Source organism: Erythrolamprus reginae, chromosome 5 (assembly GCF_031021105.1).
Source record: "Erythrolamprus reginae isolate rEryReg1 chromosome 5, rEryReg1.hap1, whole genome shotgun sequence".
In the NCBI taxonomy this organism is placed as follows: Eukaryota; Metazoa; Chordata; class Lepidosauria; order Squamata; family Dipsadidae; genus Erythrolamprus; species Erythrolamprus reginae.
Genome location: NC_091954.1, coordinates 10,409,499 through 10,424,102, shown reverse-complemented (window position 1 = coordinate 10,424,102; position 14,604 = coordinate 10,409,499). Strand labels below are relative to the sequence as shown.

General features: G+C 42.6%; 1 protein-coding gene across 1 annotated transcript in view; it reads right to left on the bottom strand.

Annotated features, from left to right (window-relative positions):
- The window catches only part of GRID1 (glutamate ionotropic receptor delta type subunit 1), a 1,069,958-nt gene that overhangs the window by 11,101 nt on the left and 1,044,253 nt on the right, over positions 1–14,604 (bottom strand). The window contains exons 13-15 of the mRNA XM_070753904.1: positions 12,878–13,044; positions 8,594–8,834; positions 8,201–8,290 (exon numbers count right to left, since the gene is read on the bottom strand). Of these exons, the coding sequence (XP_070610005.1) occupies positions 8,201–8,290; positions 8,594–8,834; positions 12,878–13,044 (498 nt within the window). The remainder of the gene's footprint in view (positions 1–8,200; positions 8,291–8,593; positions 8,835–12,877; positions 13,045–14,604) is intronic.

The window sequence follows — 14,604 nt, the reverse complement described above, 5'->3', positions numbered from 1 at the left end:
TGTTTCGGGACTGCTTTACTGACTTTGTGTGCTGATTTTCCCCCGCTTTGAAACTAAAGCAGAGCAAAGTTTGTTTCACTTTGTGAAAGAAGAAGGACTGTGAATTGCCTCACAGCTGCAAGCTAAGTATCACAGAACTGATAAGGGACTTGTACAAATTACCAGTTTGGTTGGAGACACGTGCTCTTTGCTATACCAAAAGAGGGCTTGGTTTAAGTGAATTTTCATTATAAAGAACATGGTTTTGAATTTTCAAACGTGTGTGTGTCTGAAATTTGTACCTGTGAATTTTTGGGAGGATTCTACCAGAGAGCCCGACAGAACAGAAGGAAGCATCAGTTCTTAATAAAAGATGGTTTAGATGCCTTCACATATTTGAGCCAATGAGAGAGATGAAACTGTTGATGCATACAGTTGCTCTGTGAGTGTGTGTGTAAGATGCTTTCATGACAGGTTGATCATTACTACCTGAAATGTTTGCAAGGGAATCCTTTGACGATAGAAAATTTCTGAGAAATATCAGAAAGAAGAAAGGGAGATGGTTCAACCTGTCAATATGCCAGAATTAATTATTGTGGTATTAATGGATGGAATGAACAATCATACCTTGGCTCACACCATGGACAAGAAAATAGTACTGTGTCAAAAAAAACCACATTATCTGCACCTGTCCCTCCGCCCTTAGTAGTATTTTCAACCACAAAGAAAACTGCGCTGCAGGAAGAGCTCATACAACTCTCTTTGCTCTCCAAATCCTTCTTTGTTGTTGTCTGCCTCCCTTCACTTGATCATCTACGAATCACAGAGCACACATCTTGTAATTCCTTCACCCCTGTGTGGAGTGGGGACAACCTAAACTTCTCGAGTGAGTCATTTTTTCTTTCCTGGTATTCAGTGGTTGCCTTGCAATAATTAGCAATAGCACTTAGACTTATATATTTTATTTATTTATTTACTTTGTCCAATACACAATGAGGGTTTTAGTGGGTGTATATATATATATATATATAACGGCCTTGGTATATTCGGGTTTCTTCCCCTGTCCCGTGTAGGATTTGGAAATTTCTGGCGACGTTTCGACGAGGTCTCACTCATCATCTTCAGGCTGGTGTTTCTGTCCTTGTTCTAAGGCGAACACTGCGAGACCTGAGCTGCCTTCCTTCTGTAAATACTGGTGGCTGGGTGTGGTTTGATGGCTCAGCAAACCACACTCAGCATTGCTGAGCCATCAAACCACACCCAGCCACCAGTATTTATAGAAGGAAGGCAGCTTAGGTCTCACAGTGTTCGCCTTAGCACAAGGACAGAAACACCAGCCTGAAGATGATGAGTGGGACCTCATCGAAACGTCGCCAGAAATTTCCAAATCGTACACGGGAAGAAACCCGAATATACCAAGACCGTCATACCTGTACCCGTGAAAATCTACGAAAATATATATATATTTGTTTTCGTAGATTTTCATGGGTATATGTATGTAGATTGTTCTGAGTTCGGGTTTTGCCCCGTGTAATATTTTGAGTGTCTATGCGACGTTTCGGTGAAATCACATTCACCATCATCAGGCTGAAGTTATAAGCTTCGTGCTGCTGTAAACATAGAATGTTTGCAACTGCCATTTGTTCCTTATATATAGTGTTGGGGATGGAGATTTGGTTTGAATGTAGCAAATAGATTGGGTGACTATGTTTTAATGATTTGATTGGTTGGTGGAATCACATTTGGTTGAAGGATTGACATGGTGATGATTATGATATGTTTTTTTGTTTAAGGCTGGTTTCCAAATCTCTGGTAGGCGGGACGTGTCATCTTGTTTGTTCATGCTGAGGGGGTGTTTTTCTATCTCTATGGCTTCCATGATTATTCTTTTGTATACATTTTCTGTTTTGGAAAGTAATTTAGTTTTTTCAAAGTCAATTTTGTGCCCTGTTTTTTTAATGTGCTGGACAAGGGAGGAAGTTTTTTCTTCTTTTTTGACTGCATTCTTATGTTCTGCAATGCGTGCGTTTACTCTTTGATTAGTTTGTCCAATGTATGTGGCTGCACATGTTTTGCAATATACAATGAGGGTTTTAGTGGGTATATATCTATATACAGATAGTAAAATACATGATGAAGGTTATAGAGGAGATACTCATAGTAAAATACATTTAAGAAATAATAGAAAAGAAGATATAGTAATAGAACGTATCAATGAAAGAATAGAAGAAGAGATATAGGAACAGAAGAAAGGTATAGGAGATATAGGAGAGCAATAGGACAGGGGACAGAAGGCACTCTAGTGCACTTGTACTCGCCCCTTACTGACCTCTTAGGAATCTGGATAGGTCAACTGTGGATAATCTAAGGGTAAAGTGTTGGGGGTTTGGGGATGACACTACGGAGTCCGGTAATGAGTTCCACGCTTCGACAACGTGGTTACTGAAGTCATATGTTTTACAGTCAAGTTTGGAGCGGTTAATATTAAGTTTAAATCTGTTGTGTGCTCTTGTGTTGTTGTGGTTGAAGCTGAAGTAGTCGCCAACAGGCAGGACGTTGCAGCATATGATCTTGTGGGCAATACTTAGATGTTGTTTAAGGCGTCTTAGTTCTAGGCTTTCTAGGCCCAGGATTGAAAGTCTAGTCTCGTAGGGTATTCTATTTCGAGTGGAGGAGTGAAGGGCTCTTCTGGTGAAGTATCTTTGGACATTTTCAAGGGTGTTAATGTCTGAGATGTGATATATACTGCTACATAGTGCTTTTACAGCCTTCCCTCAGCACTTTAAAGGGTCAGAATATCGCCCCCCACAATCTGGGTCCTCATTTTACCCACCTCGGAAGGATGGAAGGCTGAGTCAACCTTGAGCCTGGTGAGATTTGAACTGGTGAAGAACAGCCAGCAGTCAGCAGAAGCAGCTTGCAGTACTGCACTCTAACCACTGTGCCGCCACGTCTCAGGGAAACAGAGTCATTGTGGGCAGTAAATCCTCTTCTTCTTTTTCCTTTCCATTCCAGAGTAGCGATACTGTTCAAGTGTCCTATGGTTTGGTGTTGGGTTTATTATTTATTTATTTGTTTGTTTGTTTGTTTGTTTGTTTGTTTACTTACTTACTTACTTACTTACTTACTTACTTACTTACTTACTTACTTACTTACTTACTTACTTACTTACTTACTTACTTACTTACTTATTTATTGGATTTGTATGCCGCCCCTCTCCTTAGACTCGGGGCGGCTCACAGCAATAATAAAAACAATGCACAACAAATCTAATATTTAAAAGTATCTAAAAACCCCTTATTTAAAAAGCAAGTCATACACAGAAACATACCATGCATAAACTATATAGGCCTGGGGAAGATATCTCAATTCTCCCACGCCTGATGGCAGAGGTGGGTTTTAAGGAGTTTACGAAAGGCAAGGAGGGTGGGGGCAATTGTAAACTCCGGGGGGAGCTGGGGAGACTCGGAGCGGCTAACAGCAACAATAAAACACTGTACAATAGTAATCCAATACTAAAAACGATTAAAAACCCATTAATATAAAAACCAAACATACATACATACATACCATGCATAGAATTGTAAAGGCCTAGGGGGAAAAGTTATCCCAATCCCCCATGCCTGACGGCAGAGGTGGGTTTTAAGTAGCTTACGAAAGGCAAGGAGGGTGGGGGCAATTCTAATCTCTGGGGGGAGTTGGTTCCAGAGGGCCGGGGCCGCCACAGAGAAGGCTCTTCCCCTGGGTCCCGCCAAGCGACATTGTTTAGTTGACGGGACCTGGAGAAGACCCACTCTGTGGGACCTAAGTGGTCGCTGGGATTCGTGCGGCAGAAGGCGGTCCCTGAGATAATCTGGTCCGGTGCCATGAAGGGCTTTATAGGTCATAACCAACACTTTGAATTGTGATCAGAAACTGATCGGCAACCAATGCAGACTGCGGAGTGTTGGTGTAACATGGGCATATTTGGGGAAGCCCATGACTGCTCTCGCACCTGCGTTCTGCACGATCTGAAGTTTCCGAACACTCTTCAAAGGTAGACTCATGTAGAGAGCATTACAGTAGTCGAGCCTCGAGGTGATGAGGGCATGAGTGACTGTGAGCAGTGACTCCCGGTCCAAGTAGGGTTGCTACCAGTTTGCCCCAGTTGGAGCAAACCCATAGCAGCATTGGTGGGAGGCTCCACCCACCTACCTGGACGTCATCACAAATGATCTGAGCATGCACGGAAGTGCCATATGTGAGCAAAGCAAGCTCTCACACACATTCATTCATTCATTCATTCATTCATTCGATTTTTATGCCTCCCTTCTCCTTAGACTCAGGGCAGCTTACAACATGTTAGTGATAGCATTTTTTAACAGAGTTGCCCCCACAATCCAGGTCCTCATTTTACCCACCTCGGAAGGATGGAAGGCTGAGTCAACCTTGAGCCGGTGATGAGATTTGAACCACTGACCTTCAGATCTACAGTCAGCTTCAGTGGCCTGCAGTACAGCACTCTACCTGCTGCGCCACCCTGGCTCATTCACAGTTCTGAACCCGTAGCAGGGGTGAAATGCTCCCGGTTCACTCGTGCCTGTCAGTCTTTGGAGAGCCAATCACGAAAGGAATGTGAGGCTCCGCCCACCTGCCCGGATGCCACAATTTGGGTTCCTTTACCCTCTCTGCCTTCACAGAACACTTTGCACATGTGCAGAGGGTAAAAGAAGTAAAATGGCAATGTCCGGGCAGGTGGGCCGAGCCTCATGCTCTCTTTGCAACTGGGTCTTCGACAACACCGGACCAGAATATCTCCGGGACCGCCTTCTGCCGCACGAATCCCAGCGACCAGTTAGGTCCCACAGAGTTGGCCTTCTCCGGGTCCCGTCAACTAAACAATGTTGTTTGGCGGGACCCAGGGGAAGAGCCTTCTCTGTGGCGGCCCCGACCCTTTGGAACCAACTCCCCCCAAATATCAGAGTTGCCCCCACCCTCCTTGCCTTTCGTAAGCTTCTTAAAACCCACCTCTGTCGTCAGGCATGGAGGAATTGAGACTTTCCCTCCCCCTAGGCTTATAAAATTTATGCATGGTATGTTAGTATGTATGATTGGTTTTTAAATTGGGGTTTTAAATTAGCTTAAACTTAAATATTAGATTTGTTTACATTGTATTATTATTGCTGTGAGCCGCCCCGAGTCTGCGGAGAGGGGCGGCATACAAATCTGATAAATAAATAAATAAATGAAATAAATAAATAAATAAATAAATAAATAATAAACAAGCAAACAAACAAACAAACAAACAAACAAACAAACAAACAAACTGATAGGTACAAGCGAACCAGGAGCATTTTACCCCTGACTGGTAGCGAAGGGTGGTGAAACCCACTACTGCTATGGTTCATATGCAAAGTATTTATTTGTTTGTTTGTTTATTAAATTTGACTTCTATGGCGCCCAACAGTAATGAGCAGCCAAACTTTTACTACCACACTGTGGGTGTGGCTTATTTTGTGGGTGTGTTTAATGGTCACGTGACTGGGTAGGAGTGGCTTGCTGGCCATGTGACCAGTTAAGTCCTTGACTTACAACCTTACCAGTGTCGCTCACTTTGTGTTTCCCGCTCTCCCCTTCCTGGGTCGCTTCCCCCGCCTCAGACTGGGTAGGTAGATTAGATTAGATTTATTGGATTTATATGCCACCCCTCTCCGCAAACTAGGGGCGGCTCACAACAATGGTAAAAACAATACATAATAACAAATCCAATACCCACCAATCCAATTACAATTTTAAGCTAAAAAATTCATAAAAAACAACCCCAGAATATTAAAAAACAAGCACACAATCAATCCAAGGCGAACGGGTGCTGCCAGAAGCATAAATGCTGCCAGCACTGCTTCCACCCACGCCTTCTGCTTGCACCTCAGGCGTGAGGTGGCCGCGTGAGGCTGGAGGGGAGCCTGGCAGGAGAGAGGGAATCTCATCCAAAGCCAGGAAGGAGGAAAGAGGAAAAAAGCAAGGAGCGCAGCAGCAGCAGCAAGGAAAAAAAGGAGAGCTGAGTCGAGCCCAGTAATTCAGGAAGTGACTGCTGCTGATCAGCTGGAGCTGCGCATTCATCTTCATTTCCATCGGTGTAACTGTGTTCCACCCCATCCTGCCTGCTGTCTACCCCTTGCGCCCAATCACGAAGGACTCAGGGCGGCTTACAACAGTGTAAAATTACAATAACAGCAACAATAAAAAGACAGTTCAACAACATACGTACTAGTCATTCATAGCAATTCAGACACATGGGCAAGCTAGTGGTTGATTTAGAGCCCCCAGGCCTGCCGGCATACCCAGGTCTTCATGGCCTTACGGAAAGCCAGCAGGGTTGGAGGGCCATACGGAAAGTAAAGTTCTGCACAAGCCTCACTGCTTATCTAAGCCTCCACCATCTCCAACACATCAACTGTCTTCATTGGGAAGTCATTAGCTATACATGGGCGCACATCCTGCCTGTCAACAACTACTTCAGCTTCAACCGCAATAACACAAGAGCACGCAACAGGTTCAAACTTAATATCAACCGCTCCAAACTTGACTGCAAAAAATATGACTTTAGCAATCGAGTTGTTGAAGCGTGGAACTCATTACCAGACTCCGTGGTGTCAACCCCCAACATTTTTCCCTTAGATTTTCACGGTCGACTTCTCCAGATTCCTTAGAGGTCAGTAAGGGGCGAGCATAAGTGCACTAGTGTGCCTTCCGTCCCCTGTCCAATTGTCTCTCTTATATTTTATATGTCTTTTCTCCCATCCATATATCCTTCCTCTACTCTTCATTGATGTATTCTATTCTCATATCTCTTCTTCTATCCCTTCCCTGATATTTACTACTACACGTTTTTATTCTCTTTAACTTTCAAGTTGTATTGGACAAAATAAATAAAAATAAATAAATGAATAAACAAACATTTAGCTGTATCTGCTTATACGTGTAGCAAGTTTATCTACCACTTCTGCTGGAAGTTTGTTCCAAGGATCTACTACTCTTTCAGTAAAATAATATTTTCTCATGTTGCTTTTGATCTTTCCCCCAACTAACTTCAGATTGTGTCCCCTTGTTCTTGTGTTCACTTTCCTATTAAAAACACTTTCCTCCTGGACCTTATTTAACCCTTTGACATATTTAAATGTCTCGATCATGTCCCCCCTTTTCCTTCTGTCCTCCAGACTATACAGATTGAGTTCATGAAGTCTTTCCTGATACGTTTTATGCTTAAGACCTTCCACCATTCTTGTAGCCCGTCTTTGGACCCGTTCAATTTTGTCAATATCTTTTTGTTCAGTTCTGGAGACCTCACCTACAAAAAGATATTGACAAAATTGAACGGGTCCAAAGACGGGCTACAAGAATGGTGGAAGGTCTTAAGCATAAAACGTATCAGGAAAGACTTCATGAACTGGAGGACAGAGGGGAAAGGGAGGACATCATTGAGACATTTAAATATATTAAAGGGTTAAATAAGGTCCAGGAGGGAAGTGTTTTTAATAGGAAAGTGAACACAAGAACAAGGGGACACAATCTGAAATTAGTTGGGGGAAAGATCAAAAGCAACATGAGAAAATATTATTTGACTGAAAAAGTAGTAGATCCTTGGAACAAACTTCCAGCAGACGTGGTAGATAAATCCACAGTAACTGAATTTAAACATGCCTGGGATAAACATATATCCATCCTAAGATAAAATACCGAAAATAGTATAAGGGCAGACTAGATGGACCATGAGGTCTTTTTCTGCCGTCAGACATCTATGTTTCTATGTTTCTAAGTTTGGCAAGCACAAAGGAGTCAGTGTATGGCTATTTCCTTCCCCCTGAACCCTGGAAGCAACTCCATGACACCCTGGGCGGCATTATTCATTACATTTGTTAGGATTAACAGATCGAAAGATTGGACGACGGTTTTATCTCGGGCTAATTGTCCTGGGGCTGGAAAGGGGAACATTTGTATCGTCATAAACACATGCATGCAAGAGTTAAACACATGTCCTGGTTTGGGTATACAACCCTAACCTGAACCGTTGAGCACTTGGTTTAAGAACAAATGAGAGTTTCACATGGAATTCCTGGGGGGTTTTTTTGGGGGGGAGAGGAAAAAAAATACCCAGATAAGTTGTTTCTGTACTTCTAAAGCTCTTGGACTTTTCATGCTCAAGGAATGGGCCAAAGGCAGGGCAGCTGAGCTACTCTCTTACCCCTAAAGATGGTCTCTCCATGGCAAGGTTGAGGCACAATGGTGAGGCAATGCGGGAATGTTTGTGTTGCTGTTGCCTCCCAGGTTGTATCTGCTCTATAAATAAATACAGGACTTTAGTTGTCATAGCTGACATTTTGGCACCTTCCATAAAGACACAAACATATGGGATTTCAAAGGGGGGAAAAACAAAACAGGCATTATTTAATAATTTTAAAAAAAAACCACCAACAAGACCACCCTGTATTTCAACATCCTCACCTCCACCAGAATCCACCGAGCACACCTAATACTTCCACGCCTCCATTATGATCTCTTTTCTCTTTCTCCCCCTTTTTCCCTATGTTTCATACTTCCCTAACCCATAGCAGTGATAAGAATAAAAGTTATGGACCTCTTTCGGCGATTCCTGATGACAACGGTTGCTGCTCCACCACAACTCGAGGGCAGCCACCAGGCAAGCCAGGAGCAGGCCAATGGCTAAGATGCAGAAGACCCCTGCAAAGCTGTGCAACTTCAAGGCTTTCCCATCCGTCTGGGCGTTGGTGTGGCTATTCAGGTCACAGCGTCCCATCCGTGGCCACCATTTCTCCTTGAAGACATCCAAGTACCCGGCTTCTTGTAGTTCTAGAATCCTGTAGACGTTAGATCAGAAGAAAACAGAAGCTGGGAATGTCTAGGCAAAGCAATGGTGTAACAGAAAAAGAAGAAATTTGAAAGTTGGCATGGAGTGTAAGCTGGTTTTTCTTTGCATGGTTAATGTTTGTTTGTTTGTTTACTTATTTACTTATTTACTTATTTACTTACTTATTTACTTATTTACTTATTTACTTATTTACTTATTTACTTATTTACTTATTTACTTATTTACTTATTTACTTATTTACTTATTTACTTATTTACTTATTTACTTATTTACTTATTTACTTATTTACTTATTTACTTATTTACTTATTTACTTATTTACTTATTTACTTATTTACTTATTTACTTATTTACTTATTTACTTATTTACTTACTTACTTATTTACTTACTTACTTACTTACTTATTCATTCATTCATTCAATTTTTATGCCGCCCTTCTTCTTAGACTCAGGGCGGCTTACAACATGTTAGTGATAGCACTTTTTTAACAGAGCTAGGCTATTGCCCCCCACAATCCGGATCCTCATTTTACCCACCTTGGAAGGATAGAAGGCTGAGTCAACCTTGAGCCGGTGATGAGATTTGAACCGCTGACCTTCAGATCTACAGTCAGTGGCCTGCAGTACAGCACTCTACCTGCTGCGCCACCCCGGCTCATTATAATATAAGATAAAATTAGTACTAACACTGTAAAAAGTTGGAGAGTTGGATGCACGCCTCTTAATATTAGAATCATAGAATCATAAAATCATAGACTTATAAAGCCCTTCATGGCATCGGACCATGAAGGGACTGCCTTCTGCTGCACTAATCCCAGTAACCAGTTAGGTCCCACAGAGTTGGCCTTCTCCGGGTCCCATTGATGAAACAATGTCATCTGGTGGGACTCAGGGGAAGAGCCTTCTCTGTGGCGGCCTCAACCCTCTGGAATCAACTCCCCCTGGAGATTTGGACTGCCCCCACCCTCCTTGCCTTTCGCAAACTCCTTAAAACTCACCTTTGTCATCAGGCATGGGGAAATTGATTCCCCTGGGCCGTTTCCGCTTTATGTATGGTCTGTATGAGATGTATGATTATTTTTATATTAAGGGTTTTAATTTGTTTTAATTATTGCATTTGTACTGTTTCTTGTTGTGAGCCACTCCAAGTTCTCGGAGAGGGGCGGCATACAAATCTAATAGATAGATAGATAGATAGATAGATAGATAGATAGATAGATAGATAGATAGATAGATAGATAGATCACTGATTGATGATAGATAGATAGATAGATAGATAGATAGATAGATAGATAGATAGATAGATAGATAGATAGATAGATCATTGATTGATGATAGATAGGTAGATAGATAAATAGATGATAGATAGATAGATAGATCACTGATTGATGATAGATAGATAGATAGATAGATCATTGATTGATGATACATAGATAGATAGATAGATAGATAGATAGATAGATAGATAGATCACTGATTGATGATAGATAGATAGATAGATAGATAGATAGATAGATCATTGATTGATGATAGATAGATAGATAGATGATAGATAGATAGATAGATAGATAGATGATAGATAGATAGATAGATAGATAGATAGATAGATAGATAGATAGATAGATAGATAGATAGATAGATAGAAAGATAGAGTTGGAAGGGACCTCCAGGGTCATCAAGTCCAACCCCCTGCTCAATGCAGGATTCACTAAACCACCCCAGAAAGATGACTGTCCAGTCTCTGTTTGAAGACCTCCAGTGAAGGCGAGCCCACCACCTCCTGTGGCAAATTGTTCCACTGGTTTATCACTGGTTTATCATGAGCCAAATATCAGCTGGCTGGCACACACATGCACATTGGAGCTGCGCTAGGGCAACCGCTCCGTGCCATAGGTTCACCATCACTGCTCTAGAGGCTTCCTCCATCCCCCTGGAGGCCCACTGTGAGCCGAAAACAGCCTCTGCGTGGTCTCAAAAACAACCAGTCAGTATGTACACACCGTTGGAGCTGAGTTAGGGCAATGGCTTGTGTGCCAGCAAATATGGCTCTGTGTGCCACCCCTGGCACCCATGCCATAGGTTTGCCATCACTGCCTTAAGTCATCCATATTGTTTGTTTGTTTTTTACAAATATACATTATTAGATTATAAAAAAAGAAAACAGGGAAAAGGGGGATGGGAATACAAAAAAGAGAAGTGGGAGGGGGTTGGGGTAAACAGTATTTTTATACCGCGACTTATATATATTATTGTATATACATTATTATTATTATTATTATTATTATTATTATTATTATTATTATTTATTAGATTTGTATGCCGCCCCTTTCCGTAGACTCGGGGTGGCTCACAACACAATAAAAACAGTTTAAACAAATCTAATAATTTACAATATAAAATATTTAAAAAACCCATTATTAAACAAACATACACACAAGCATACCATACATAAATTGTATAGGCCCGGGGGAGATATCTCAGTTCCCCCATGCCTGACGACAAAGGTGGGTTTTAAGGAGTTTGCAAAAGGCGAGGAGGGTAGGGGCAGTTCTAATCTCTGGGGAGAGCTGGTTCCAGAGAGTCAGGGCCGCCACAGAGAAGGCTCTTCCCCTGGGGCCCGCCAACCGACATTGTTTAGTCGACAGGACCCGGAGAAGGCCAACTCTGTGGGACCTAATCGGTCGCTGGGATTTGTGCGGCAGAAGGCGGTCCTGGAGATATTCTGGTCCGATGCCATGAAGGGCTTTAAAGGTCATAACCAAATTCCAAATATTTGTCTATATGTAGGTATTTTGTATTCAATATTCTTATTTGGATGATCTTATAGCTGTAGTATTTAATGGTCCGAGAATAGCATAGAAAGAAGAGATGATTGGAGGTGGCATAGAAAAGGAAAGAGAATGGAAAGAAAAGAAGAGGATAGAGAGGAGAAAGAAAAAAAAGGGGAGGGGTGGTACCTGCAAACTAGCAGGCATTTGGATTGTGATGACTTAGTTTGATTATACAGTGATCCCTCGATTATCGCAGGGGTTATGTTCCAAGACCTCCCACGATAATCGATTTTCCGCGATATAGCGGCGCAGAAGTAAAAACACCATCTGCACATGCGCGCCCTTTTTCCATGGCCGCGCAAGGGCTTGCAGGTGGAGGTGGGGAGCGACGAAAGTGCGGAAGCCGACAAAGATTGCTTTGAATGTCGGCTGCCCCCGCCCCCCCAGCACCAGCCCACCCACCGTTCGCCCGCCCGCCGTTCGCCCGCCCGCCGTTCGCCCGCCCGCCGTTCGCCGCCCGCCCGCCATTCGCCCAGCCACCCGCCATTCGCCCAGCCACCCGCCATTCGCCCAGCTGCTCGCCCGCCGTTCGCCCGCCGTTCGCCCGGCCACCCGCCATTCGCCCGGCCACTCGAGAGCAAGAGGGGGAGAGATAGAGAAAGAGAGAGAAGGAAAGAAAGAGATGAGAGAGGGAGGAAGAGAGTGTGAGAGAGGAAGAAGCAAGCTAGAGAAAGAGAGAGAAAGAAAGATGAGAAAGGAGGGAAGAGAGTGAGAGAGAGGAAGAAAGAGAGAGAGAGAAGAGTGGAAGGAAGAGAGAGAGAAATGATAGAAAAAAGGGGAGAAAAAAGAGAAATGAGAAAATGATTGAAGCAGAGAATGACAGGAAAGAAAGAGAAAGAGACAGAGAAGTGACTCTTGGTGATGACGTATGACGTCATCGGGTGGGAAAAACCATGGTATAGCAAAAAAAACGTGGAGTATTTTTTAATTAATATTTTTTGAAAAACTGGTATAGCGTTTCGCTAAGTTTGAAGCCGCGAAAATCGAGGGATCACTGTATTTATTATTTTTGTTAGTGAGAAGTAATTGTAGGTTGCGATATTGGTAAATTTCTGATAATTATCAAATGGATTGAACCCAGAGTCATCCATATTGTTAATTGGAGACATTCTGAAAAGTGTATAAGGACACAGGTTGACCTACAAAGAATTCAGGACTAAAAATGAGGAGTAAAGATATTGACCCACTTGGTCCTCTGTTACCTTTGCGAGAAGAGATCCCTGTACGGACTGCCATGTTGCAGAGCCAGCCCATAACCTTTGCTACTGATGCTATTTCCAATCACGGTCACCGAGCACTCGTCGTCCGTCAAGGCCGCATATTCTATCACAGCCACATCCCACAAGAATGCGTAGTTGCCTTTCTTGGCCTGCAAAAAAGAAAAAGATGTAGAAAATAACTACATGAAAAATAAATCATGTAAGGAAGTAGAATGCTTGGCTGCATAGCTAGAGGTATAACAAGAAGGAAGAGGGAGATTGTGATCCCGCTGTATAGAGCGCTGATGATACCACATTTGTTCAGTTCTGGAGACCTCACCTACAAAAAGAGATTGATAAAATTGAACAGCTACAAAAATGATGGAAGGTCTTAACCATAAAACTTATCAGGAAAGACTGAATGAACTCCATCTGTATAGTCTGGAGGACAGAAGGAAAAGGGGGGACATGACCAAAACATTTAAATATGTCAAAGGGTTAAATAAGGTTCAGGAGGGAAGTGTTTTTAATAGGAAAGTGAACCCAAGAACAAGGGGGCACAATCGGAGGTTAGTTGGGGAGAAAGATCAAAAGCAACATGAGAAAATATTATTTTACTGAAAGAGTAGTAGATCCTTGGAACAAACTTCCAGCAGACGTGGTTGGTAAATCCACAGTAACTAAATTTAAACATGCCTGGGATAAACATGTATCCATTGTAAGATAAAATACAGAAAATAGTATAAGGGCAGACTAAATGGACCCTGAGGTCTTTTTCTGCCGCCAATCTTCTATGTTTCTATGTCCAAGCGTGCCCTCTCGGAACTGGTCCACACAAGTCTCCATCCAAAAGGTCTCCAGTTCTTGAATTTGCCTCAAGTTATTGGACACAGTTGGTCAGAATCTAGTGCTCAAAAAACTTTTTTCTCTCTCTCCTGAGAAATCTTCCTCCAAATCAGGTTACTGCATTTTTCAGGGTATAAGATGCACCAGAGTATAAGAGGCACCTTAGTTTTGGGAAGGAAAATAAGGGGGGGAACCTATGGCTAGTATCCTTAGTCTGGTACAGCTTCAGCACATTATTTTAATCCCTGGTTAGAGCTGAGAAAAATACTTTTTCGGAGTGAGTAGCAATGAAAACAAGCCTGCAAAGACTTAATGCTGGAAAAAAACTTCTTCAGAGTAGCAATGAAACAATCCTACAAGCCATTATTGCCCCTGCCCTAGGACATTCTCAAGTTCCATTACAGCTTCAAAGATGCTCTTCCCAAATACAACGGTACCTCATCGTACGAACTTAATTGGTTCCAGGAGGAGGTTCGTAAGGTGAAAAGTTTGTAAGATGAAACAATGTTTCCCATAGGAATCAATGTAAAAGCAAATAATGCGTGCAAATCCTTCAGGAAAATCCCAAACTTTAGAAGGGAGGCGAACAGAGGGCAGGGAGGAGCAGCTAAAGGGGGCGGGTGGAAGAAGCAAGGCAAGGGGGGCGCCCCTCCCTTTTCTTTTTTCAAAAGACACAGTTTCAGTGCCTTTGCAAGCATGCAAAATCTTTACTCCTCCAAGCTGCCCCTCCCTTTTCTTTCTTAAAAAGACACCGTTTCAGTGCTTTTGCAAGCATGCAAAATCTTTTCTCCTCCAAGCTGCCCCTCCCTTTTCTTTCTTAAAAAGACACAGTTTCAGTGCTTTTGCAAGCATGCAAAATCTTTTCTCCTCCAAGCTGCCCCTCC